This window comes from Schistocerca cancellata, chromosome 7, assembly GCF_023864275.1.
Source record: "Schistocerca cancellata isolate TAMUIC-IGC-003103 chromosome 7, iqSchCanc2.1, whole genome shotgun sequence".
NCBI lineage: Eukaryota > Metazoa > Arthropoda > Insecta > Orthoptera > Acrididae > Schistocerca > Schistocerca cancellata.
In genome coordinates this window covers 38,712,607-38,724,665 of record NC_064632.1, presented here as the reverse complement: position 1 = coordinate 38,724,665, position 12,059 = coordinate 38,712,607, and the positions used below count along the sequence as shown (strand labels likewise).

At 44.8% G+C, this 12,059-nt stretch overlaps 1 protein-coding gene across 1 annotated transcript in view; it reads right to left on the bottom strand.

Annotated features, from left to right (window-relative positions):
• Positions 1 to 12,059, bottom strand: part of LOC126092634 (gamma-aminobutyric acid type B receptor subunit 2) — a gene marked incomplete at its 5' end in the record, with an annotated part of 461,219 nt that overhangs the window by 143,600 nt on the left and 305,560 nt on the right. Inside the window, one exon of the mRNA XM_049908357.1 lies at positions 8,968 to 9,103. Within this exon, the coding sequence (XP_049764314.1) occupies positions 8,968 to 9,103 (136 nt within the window). The remainder of the gene's footprint in view (positions 1 to 8,967; positions 9,104 to 12,059) is intronic.

Genomic DNA, 12,059 nt, shown 5'->3' with positions numbered 1-12,059 from the left:
GCGTCTGGGCATGACTGAGTTCGACCCTATGTCAGATGGCAGCCCAGATGTTCAAATGTTCAAATGTGTGTGAAATCTTATGGGACTTAACTGCCAAGGTCATCAGTCCCTCAGCTTACACACTACTTAACCTAAATTATCCTAAGGACAAACACACACCCATGCCCGAGGGAGGACTCGAACCTCCGCCGGGATAAGCCGCACAGTCCATGACTGCAGCGCCTTAGACCGCTCGGGATGGCAGTCCACCCAACACTTACAGTCGCATATGCAGTACTTTTAATAGCTGTTTCAAAGGAAGTTTTTGCTGGTGACAAAATATACAGACTGAGACGGAGCCAGCCGGAATGGCCGAGCGGTTGTAGGCGCTACAGTCTGGAACCGTGCGACCGCTGCGGTCGCAGGTTCAAATCCTGCCTCGGGCATGGATGTGTGTGATGTCCTTAGGTTAGTAAGGTTTAAGTAGTTCTAAGTTCTATGGGACTGATGACCTCAGAAGTTAAGTCCCATAGTGCTCAGAGCCGTTTAGACGGAAACAGTTTAAGTGAGCGAAGCTGATGGCGCGTCATACTCCAGAACGCGACCAGCCGTCGACAACTGGGACGAGACTAATTATCAGTTGCTGTGGAGTGTTGAAGATGGCCATATGGCCGAGGATGGGGTGTTCTGAAGAAATCATGTGTGTTATTACCGGTATATTCCGAAACAATCCTGGCTGCTCGTGTCCAAGGCCCACGTAGCAGAGCAGCAAAGTGATGGTAATGTTATGTGGAAATAGCTTAACTCGGTAGGGCTGAATCGTTTTGTATATCGCAATTAGTTTCAGTCTCGCAAACTCCATGAATTCTGATGAATGCTATTGTTAGCTTCGCTTAAATGTTGTAAATTTTGTACAACAACTTCACTGGAGGACATAGAGCCTCAACAATATAGTTGATTTTACCACGTTACTTTATTTTTTCTGCAATGGTGTACTGACCTCTTTCCAAGTGTTATTGTAGTCATCCATGGTTGATCAAGGAGGATAGATAGGAGCGCAGCGTACCCAAAACTACATCGAAGGTGAGGATGCGTGGATTTAACTGGTCGAGATTCTGCGGTTGGACTTCAAGGAAGCAGTCTCTTAATGTCGTCCATGTCGAAATTAAGTCCCGAAACCTTTTAGATATCCGCTTACCGTCAGATGCGTGTTGTTGGCTGTCTAAATTTCACAAATGAATATTGGACTGATTCTTCTTCTTGGTGTACACCGATGTATTTCTCTGTATCAACCTTAAATATATAAACCATATTCATAAAATAACCGATGGGAGGTCAACCATGTTACAAGTCAGCAACTTAATAGAGCTCACTGCTAGTTTTTAAGTTTTGTAAATGGTGCAGAACGGATATTAAGGGAGTCACGTGACCCTCGATCGCCTAACTACGTCACGCCAGTGAAATTAATGGCGTGTGCAAGTCGGCTGTATCGAATCAGTGCAGTCGAAAGGGAGTCGTGACGAATGGCTGAAACGAGCTACGCCATATGCACGTGCCCATGACAACATTGTAATTGGAGTTTCTCGATTCGTTGGTGTATCAACACAGGCTGCCCAAAATGTCTACAAGAAATCGTGTTCACAGCGTGAAGCACTGCTTGAGAGCATTTCTCGTAAAAATATCCCACAAAAAGGCATGATGCCAGTGAACGAATTCAGATCCATGCCAACCAGTTTCAGAGCGAACATTGCGAAGGAAACTGTGTACCATGACGTCTTGGAATCGGGTACCTTGCTGAAGCTAATTGCTTACAACGGAACATATCCGTGAACGGTTTCAGTGGACCAAAGAATACAAAACCCGCTCGGTATCTGATTGGAGGTATGTAGTGTGATCCGACTAAATGCGATTTTGTCTCTCTTGAAATAATGCGAGGAGTCCTGTGCACAGACGATTCAATAAGGCGTTTTACTCGCTGTGTGCCTACAGTGTAGTAGACGTGCGTGTGAGTCTGTAATGGCTTGCGTTAGTTTTACGTAGCAACAGTGGGGCTCACTCATTCAGATTCACGCGATCATGAACCAGAATATACAGGGTGTTACAAAAAGGTACGGCCAAACTTTCAGGAAACATTCCTCACACACAAAGAAAGAAAATATGTTATGTGGACATGTGTCCGGAAACGCTTACTTTCCATGTTAGAGCTCACTTTATTACTTCGCTTCAAATCACATTAATCTGTTACAGGAAATGTTCAAAATGTCCTCTGTTAGCGAGGATACATGCACCCACTCTCCGTCGCATGGAACCCCTGATGCGTTGATGCAGCCCTGGAGAATGGCGTATTGTATCACAGCCGTCCACAATACGAGCACGAAGAGTCTCTACATTTGGGGTTGCGTAGACAAGAGCTTTCAAATGCCCCCATAAATGAAAGTCAAGAGGGTTGAGGTCAGGAGAGCGTGGAGAGCACGGAATTGGTCCGCCTCTACCAATCCACCGGTCACCGAATCTGTTGTTGAGAAGCGTACGAACACTTCGAGTGAAATGTACCGGAGCTCCATCGTGCATGAACCACATGTTGTGTCGTACTTGTAAAAGTACATGTTCTAGCAGCACAGGTAGAGTATCCCGTATGAAATCATGGCGGTGAATCGAAGAAGTACAGTACATACTGACGAAACTAAAATGAGCTCTAACATGGAAATTAAGCGTTTCCCGACACATGTCCACATAACATCTTTTCTTTATTTGTGTGTGAGGAATGTTTCCTGAAAGTTTGGCCGTATCTTTTTGTAACAAAAAATGGTTCAAATGGCTCTGAGCACTATGGGACTTAACAGCTGTGGTGATCAGTCCCCTAGAACTTAGAACTACGTAAACCTAACTAACCTAAGAACATTACACACATCCACGGCGAAGGCAGCATTCGAACCTGCGACCGTAGCAGTCGCACAGTTCCGGACTGCGCGCCTAGAACCGCGAGACCACCGCGGCCGGCTTTTTGTAACACCCTGTATATTTCAACATCCTTAGTGACCAGTTGTTACCCTTTCTTCTACTTCTACATCTGCATCTACATCTACATAGATAAACCCCAAGCCATCATGCGTTGCGTGGTGCAGGGGACTATTCGTAATTTCCTTTCCTGTTCCATTCGCAAACAGAGCTAGGGAAAAACGATTCAGTATAAGTCACCGCATGACCCCTAATTTCTAGTATCTTATCTTCGTGGTCCTTACTCTCAATGTATGTTGGCGGCAGTAGAATCGTTTGGCACTCAACTTCATATGGCGGTTCTCTAAATTTTCTCGGTAGTGTTTCTTGAACTTTGCCTTCCTTCCATGGATTCTCATTTGAATTCCCGTGGCATCTCCGTTAACATTTGCATGTTGTTAGAATCTAACGACAACAAAGGAGCCCGCCTCTGAATTGCTTCGTTGTCTTCCTTCAATCCGACATGGTACGGATCCCAAACACTCGAACAGTAGTCAAGAATAAATCGCATTAGCGTCCTATATGCAGTCTCCTTTACAGGTGAACCACTTTTTCCTAAGATTCTCAAAATAAACCGAAGTCGACCGTTCACCTTCCCTACCACGACTCTCACATACTCGTTCCAGCTCATACCGCTTTTCAGCTTCACACCCTTGACGTGTCAAGCAAGTCAATAGTAATATCGAATGCGAACATTACATGTTTGATATTCCTACTCACCCGCATTAAATTACACTTTTCCACATTTGAGGCTAGCTGACATTTATCACATTTTTTTGTGTAAGTCATCTTGTGTCTTCCTACAGTCACTCACCTTCGACACCTTACTGTACACCACGGCATCATCAGTAAACAACCCCAGATTGCTTCCCACCCTGTCCGCCAAATTATTTATGTATACAGAGAACATCAACGGTCCTATCACACTCCCCTGCGGCACTCCTGACGATACCCTTGTCTCTGATGAACACTCGCCGTCGAGAACAGCGTACTTGTTTCTATTATTTAAGAAGTCTTCGGAGCCAATCACATACCTGTGAACTTATTCCATACGGTCGTACCTTCCTTAACAGCCTGCAATGGGGCAGCGTGTCAACGTCTTTCTGGAAATCTAGAAATAAATAATTTGCCTGTTGCCCTTCATCCAATGTTCTCAGTATATCATGTGCGAAAAGGGAAAGCTGAGTTACACGATCAATGCTTTCTAAAGCCATGGTGATTCGTCGACATAAGCTTCTCAGTCTCAAGGAAGTTTATTATATCCGAACTGAGAATATGTTCAAGGATTCTACAGAAAACAGAAGTTTGGGGTATTGGTCTGTAATTTTGCGGGTCCGTGCATTTACTCTTCTTATATGCTGGAGTCACCTGCGCTTTTTTCCAGTCGCTTGGGACTTCGTGCTGGGCGAGAGGTTCAAGATAAATGCAAGCTCGGTTAGGAGCCAATGCCATAGACCACTCTTTGTAAAATCTAACAGGGATTCCATCTGGACCTAATGGTTTATCTGCTTTCAAGTCCTTCAGTTCCTTCTCTATGAGAGTTTTGGTTATTACTATGTAGTCCATACGGGAATCTGTCTGATGATCAAATGATGGTACGTTTGTACGATTCTCACCATGACGTGCATAGTGTGAGTGCTTCCGTTTTCCAAGATGACAGACGCCGTGTTCACAGGGCTGCATGCGTCAATCTCTGGTTTGACGACCACTCTCGCACATTATTGAACCTCAGTTGGCCCACTAAATCGTCTTATCTTACTCTCATAGAACATGTCTGGGACAATTTGGAGCCGTGTGTGAAACGTCACAATCAACATCTCCAAAATTATGCAGGTGTGTGAGGTATAAACATCGATTAGTCGTTTCAGTTTGATATGGCACGGATACTTGGCTTTTGCAGTTAGTTAAAATTACAAATACACAGCCTGACAAAGACAGTAAAGCATCCAAGACGTGGTCGGATTTCAGTATACATACGCGCACTCGTGCACACCATCGGAAGGTCGGTAAACAATCAGAGTTGCAATCCTTTGAGACATGTAGAGCTGTCAGCAGAGTGTATAAGAGTTGTTCATGATTGATGTTGTTTCTAGGCCTGGTAGGGTATATCAGAGCCGTGAACAGTGAAGGACATGGAGGTACTGTGTATTCATGTGAGACATCGTTGTCAGTACCTGACTTAGTTTGAAATGAGTCTCATTGTGAGTCTCCGTTTGGCCGGCTGGTCGAATCGTGCAACACCCAAATTTGTGGGCCATTCGAGTGTGACAGTGTCCTGATGATGTGAGGTCAGAAATATTCGTGGCCAAGGTTCTGGTCGACCACGTTTGACCACCACAAGGCCCCACTGCCATACTGTGCAGCAAACATTCTGTAACTTTCTCACATACGGGCCTGCCATCCGAGAACAAGTAAGGTACTCCCCACAACATTCTGAGCCATCTCGGGCAGTTGGTTGTAGATTAACAGCAACTGGACTATAAAATCACCGCCCGAAGCGTAAGCTACCATTAACACCAAAACACGAAGGACTGTATCTGAAATGGTACCATGACCAGATAGCATGGACTGCTGATGAATGGCTTCACTCTCTGTTCAGCGTTGAATCGCGGTTCTGCACTACCTCAGATGACCATCATCAGCTAGTATGGCAGCGACCTTGGGAGAAGATCGATTATTCAAGTATTTTGGAGAGACACAGCGGTGTTATTCCTGACACTGTCGTGTAGCGAGTCATTGGTTATAGTTGCAGGTCACAGCTGGCAGTGATTAGAGAAGTTCTGACGGTACAACGGTTCGTCACGGACATCTAGGGTCTTCATGAGTTACCTCATGCGACAGCATTGGAGTCCCATTTTTCAACAGGACAATGCTCGTCTTCACATGGAACCTGTCTCCATGAACTGTCTCCGTGATATTGCGCTATTCCTGTGCCTGACAAGATCCCAATATCTGCTCCAGATAGATGTGTGGGACCATCTCGGACGTCGACTCTGCCCCAGTGCCAATATCGAGGAAATCTAAACTCAGTTACAACAGTTTTGGGCCAGTTTAGCTCAGGAGAGGACAAAATGGCTTTATGGCAGCCTTCCGAATCAGTGAATGCATCTGCGCTAGAGCGTGTCCAACGTCATACTGGTAAGAGGACCCATACTGTCAAGTTCTTGGTAAAGTTGACCCGATTTTGTAATCACTGCAGTAACATGACAAACCATCTCAGCTGGTGAAGTTTCATTTCGTTTTCTCCTCCATTTATGACTGCTTAACATTTCGTGTCAGGCGCTGCTATCAAGATTGTTCAGTACTGAAATTTCCTCTCATTCACATCAACCGACGACAAGGCTGTAATGAAGCGCATTGTGTGCCGTTTCATACCTTCTACTAGCGTGTGCACATGCTATTGGTACTGTATAGATATCCAAGCGTTTGTTTCAGACTGGGTCCAATGCCCTACAGAGTGATATGAAAAACTATCTTAACTCTCAGTGTGCCTCCTAGCAGCGAAATATGAGGCGAGCGTCTTGTGCTGAGAAAAAGTGTCAAGAAGTTGTCGAGTTTATGGAGACATGCTATGACTTGTATCAGGCGGCTATAATTGTAAGGTATAGCTACTCATAGTCGTCTGGGTTGGGCTGTAATTATCGTGCTGCAGAGAAACTTGGTAGCTGGTGGCCAAAATTGGAACAAATTTTTGTCCAGCGTAAACTGGTTTCACATTAACGTATTAACAAAGATACCAAGTTTCTATTGTTTGATGTTGTGGTCTTCAGTCCTAAGACTGGTTTGATGCAGCTCTCCATACAACCCTATCCTGTGCGATTTTCTTCATCTCCCAGTACCTACTGCAAGATACATCCTTCTGAATCTGCTTAGTGTATTCATCTCTTGGTCTCCCTCTGCGATTTTTACCCTCCACGCTGCCTTAAAATGCTAAATTAGTGATCCCTTGATGCCTCACAACATGTCCTACCAACCGGTCCCCTCTTCTCATCAAGTTGTGCCACAAACTCCTCTTCTCCCCAATTCTATTCAGTACCTCCTCATTAGTTATGTGATCTACCCATCTAATCTGCAGCATTCTTCTGTAGCACCTCATTTCGAAAGCTTCTATTCTCTTCTTGTCCAAACTATTTATCGTCCACGTTTCTCTTCCATACAAGGCTACACTCCATACAAATACTTCCAGAAACGACTTCCTGACACTTAAATCTATACTCGATGTTAACAAGTTTCTCTTCTTCAAGAACGCTTTCCTTGCCATTGCCAGTCTACATTTTACATCTTCTCTACTTCGACCATCATCAGTTATTTTGCTCCCCAAATAGCAAAACACCTTTACTACTTTAAGTGTCTCATTTACTAATCTAATTCCCTGAACATCACCCGACTTAATTCGACTACATTCCATTATCCTCGTTTTGCTTTTGTTGATGTTCATCTTATATCCTCCTTTCAAGACACTGTCCATTCCGTTCAACTGCTCTTCCAAATCCTTTGCTGTCTCTGACAGAATTACAATGTCATTGGCGAACCTCAGAGTTTTTATTTCTTCTCCATGGATTTTAATACCTACTCCGAATTTTTCTTTTGTTGCCCTTACTGCTTGCTCAATATAGAGATTGAATATCATCGCCTAGAGGCTACAACCCTGTCTCACTCCCTTCCCAACCACTGCTTCCCTTTCATGCCCCTCGACTCTTATAACTGCCATCTGGTTTCTGTATACATTGTAAATAGCCTTTCGCTCCCTGTATTTTACCCCTGCCACCTTTAGAATTTGAAAGAGAGTATTCCAGTCAACATTGTCAAAAGCTTTCTCTAAGTCTACAAATGCTAGAAACGTAGGTTTGCCTTTCCTTAATCTTTCTTCTAAGATAAGTCATAAGGTCAGTATTGCCTCACGTGTTCCAATATTTCTACGGAATCCAAACTGATCTTCCCCGAGGTCGGCTTCTACCAGTTTTTCCAATCGCCTGTAAAGAATTCGTGTTAGTATTTTGCAGCTGTGGCTTATTAAACTGATAGTTCGGTAATTTTCACATCTGTCAACACCTGCTTTCTTTGGGATTGGAATTATTATATTCTTCTTGAAGTCTGATGGTATTTCGCCTGTCTCATACATCCTGCTCACTAGATGGTAGAGTTTTGTCAGGACTGGCTCTCCCAAGGCCGTCAGTAGTTCTAATGGAATGTTGTCTACTACCGGGTCCTTGTTTCGACTCAGGTCTTTCAGTGCTCTGTCAAACTCTTCACGCAGTATCGTATCTCCCATTTCATCTCCGTGTACATCCACTTCCATTTCCATAACATTGTCCTCAAGTACATCGCCCTTGTGTAGACCATCTATATACTCCTTCCACCTTTCTGCTTTCCCTTCTTTGCTTAGAACTGGGTTTGCATCTGAGCTCTTGATATTCATACAAGTGGTTCTCTTTCCTCCAAAGGTCTCTTTAATTTTCCTGTAGGCAGTATCTATCTTACCCCTAGTGAGATAAGCCTCTACATCCTTACATTTGTCCTCTAGCCATGCCTGCTTAGCCATTTTGCACTTCCTGTCAATCTCATTTTTGAGACGTATTCTTTTTTGCCTGCTTCATTTACTGCATTTTTATAATTTCTCCTTTCATCAATTAAATTCAATATTTCTTCTGTTACCCGAGGTTTTCTACTATCCTCGTCTTTTTACCTAATTGATCCTCTACTGCCTTCACTACTTCATCCCTCAAAGCTACCCATTCTTCTTCTACTGTATTTCTTTCCCCCATTCCTGTCAATTGTTCCCTTATGCTCTCCCTGAAGCTCGGTACAACCTTTGATTTAGTCAGTTTACCTACTTTGCCGTATACCGTATGATAATTACAGCTCACAGTGGACCTCCGTGAGTGACCGCTTTTTAATTATAACCGGCCTGAACCTGCTACAAGCGCATTGCGGCCAGCGCCTGACGAGTCAGCGTGCGTGCAGCGGCGCTGCGTGCGGCGGGCTGCCTACCGTGCAGACGGCGGGGAAGTGCGTGCTGGCGGGCAGCGTGGCGTGGTCCAGGCCCAGCAGGATGACGGCCGTGTACACCAGGATGCAGCCCACCACCGCCATGTTGTTGAGGCGCGGGCTCGACAGCTTGATGTACCTGCCGGCGGGCGAGCTGTCAAGTGCGAGTGCTCAACAACAGAGGACAAAGCGACGCTTCGTGCTAGTTAGCGTCTACCAGAGGCACAGAGGGCAGTGCACATTAATCAGATACATACACGGTGAGCCACAGTTTCAGAGTAAGCACTTCCAGTACATAGTATACTTTTCGAAAAAGTACAAAATTAATTCCATTGTGCCCCTATGTATCATGATATGAGTCACCGGGCTCTTAAGAACTAAGACAAATACAGGGCTATTACAAATGACTGAAGCGATTTCATAAATTCACTGTAGCTCCATTCATTGACATATGGTCACGACACACTACAGATACGTAGAAAAACTCATAAAGTTTTGTTCGGCTGAAGCCGCACTTCAGGTTTCTGCCGCCAGAGCGCTCGAGAGCGCAGTCAGACAAAATGGCGACAGGAGCCGAGAAAGCGTATGTCGTGCTTGAAATGCACTCACATCAGTCAGTCATAACAGTGCAACGACACTTCAGGACGAAGTTCAACAAAGATCCACCAACTGCTAACTCCATTCGGCGATGGCATGCGCAGTTTAAAGCTTCTGGATGCCTCTGTAAGGGGAAATCAACGGGTCGGCCTGCAGTGAGCGAAGAAACGATTGAACGCGTGCGGGCAAGTTTCACGCGTAGCCCGCGGAAGTCGACGAATAAAGCAAGCAGGGAGCTAAACGTACCACAGCCGACGGTTTGGAAAATCTTACGGAAAAGGCTAAAGCAGAAGCCTTACCGTTTACAATTGCTACAAGCCATGACACCCGATGACAAAGTCAAACGCTTTGAATTTTCGGCGCGGTTGCAACAGCTCATGGAAGAGGATGCGTTCAGTGCGAAACTTGTTTTCAGTGACGAAGCAACATTTTTTCTTAATGGTGAAGTGAACAGACACAATGTGCGAATCTGGACGGTAGAGAATCCTCACGCATTCGTGCTGCAAATTCGCAATTCACCAAAAGTGAACGTGTTTTGTGCAATCTCACGGTTTAAAGTTTACGGCCCCTTTTTCTTCTGCGAAAAAAACGTTACAGGACACGTGTATCCGGACATGCTGGAAAATTGGCTCATGCCACAACTGGATACCGACAGCGCCGGCTTCATCTTTCAACAGGATGGTGCTCCACCGCACTTCCATCGTGATGTTCGGCATTTCTTAAACAGGAGATTGGAAAACCGGTGGATCGGTCGTGGTGGAGATCATGATCAGCAATTCATGTCATGGCCTCCACGCTCTCCCGACTTAACCCCATGCCATTTCTTTCTGGGGGGTTATGTGAAAGATTCAGTGTTTAAACCTCCTCTACAAAGAAACGTGCCAGAACTGCGATCTCGCATCAACTATGCTTTCGAACTCATTGATGGGGACATACTGCGCCGAGTATGGGAGGAACTTGATTATCGGCTTGATGTCTGCCGAATCACTAAAGGGGCACATATCGGACATTTGTGAATGCCTAAAAAACATTTTGAGTTTTTATATGTGTGTGCAAAGCATTGTGAAAATATCTCAAATAATAAAGTTATTGTAGAGCTGTGAAATCGCTTCAATCATTTGTAATAACCCTGTAAAGTGGTAAAAATAAATTTTGCATATTGCTGAAACTTTAATATAGAACATTGTGACCCAGAACCACATAATGATATTAATACATTACTTTGTTTGTAATGTAATTCTAGCGGAAACAGTCCATATTTCTACCGTAATGGGTCAGTTTCTCCGGTCTATGACTGTGTAGACATTGCAATACTTATGCAGCGTGTCATTACGAAGGTTGTGTTAATTTAGGACGGTTCAGACAACAATAACTTACTAGCTATTTGTATGGACACCAGCCTGCTGACCGACGGCTTCGTTCGAGGAAGAGCTTCCTGTCACGTACCCGAGCCCTGGAAGGGTGGGCTGTAGAGAATCGTCTGAAAAGGTGGGAAATCGACCTGAGAAACCCCCATAAAAATGTAAAAGAAGAACTGGCGCCTGGTGGAGACCTGCCATACACAGTCTGGAGAACCCTAAACCGTATGAGGGTAGAAGTGCCAAAGTGCAAGACAAACCTGCAGCAGTGGGGATTCCTAAAATAAAACGAGAATACTCTCTGTCTGTGTGGCTGTGTCCAGGATCCTCAACACCGTCTTACCTGTCCGTATTTAGACTGGCCTTGCACAATGAATGACTTATGGGAGGTAAATGACAAGGCCATATTGGCTGCTGATTTTCGGAAGTCTGAAGTCTAGTTCCGGACACGGAAAGTGAGTAAGAGGCTCCGTTAGTCACTCTAATGGAGCAGGGAATGAGACGGGTGTAAGTTTCAGCGAATGTCGCTGTGTGTCGAAGTAATGTCTCTACAATCTCGAATAAGTTTCTAGCGATAGGATAAGTGGCCGCAGAAGAAAACCAACAGCTGTACAGGACTGGTATCTGCGTATAACAAGAAGCAGAAGCTGTCAACAAAATGCTACGCGTCTAAGCGGTAGTTCCAAACAGCTACAGGAGTGGCGGTGTCGACACAGACGATACGAAAGAGACTTCATGAGGAGAGATTACGTGTCAGAAGACCACTCAAGGTTCCTCCTCTAAATCGGGTTCAGAGAGGGGCTCATATCACATGAACATGAAACCACTCTTTGTGGACTAGGCAGCAGTAGGGCACAACGCTCTTTTCTGTTGAGACTCCTGTCAGTCTTCACCCTGATTCGTTTGTTCAGGCAACGAGGACAAATTTTACACCATAACATAGAATACCCTAAAACAGAACACCTACAGCCGTCATTACTATTTTTTTTTATTATATGACAGTCAGTTTCGAGGCTTCAGTACGCCATATTCAGGTCTTAATTGATGCTGACAGGATTAACTCCAATCGTACACGCCATTCACCAGTGGCCTACATCAGTGAACTGGTTTTCGCAGACTACGTGTGACAGCGATATTGTG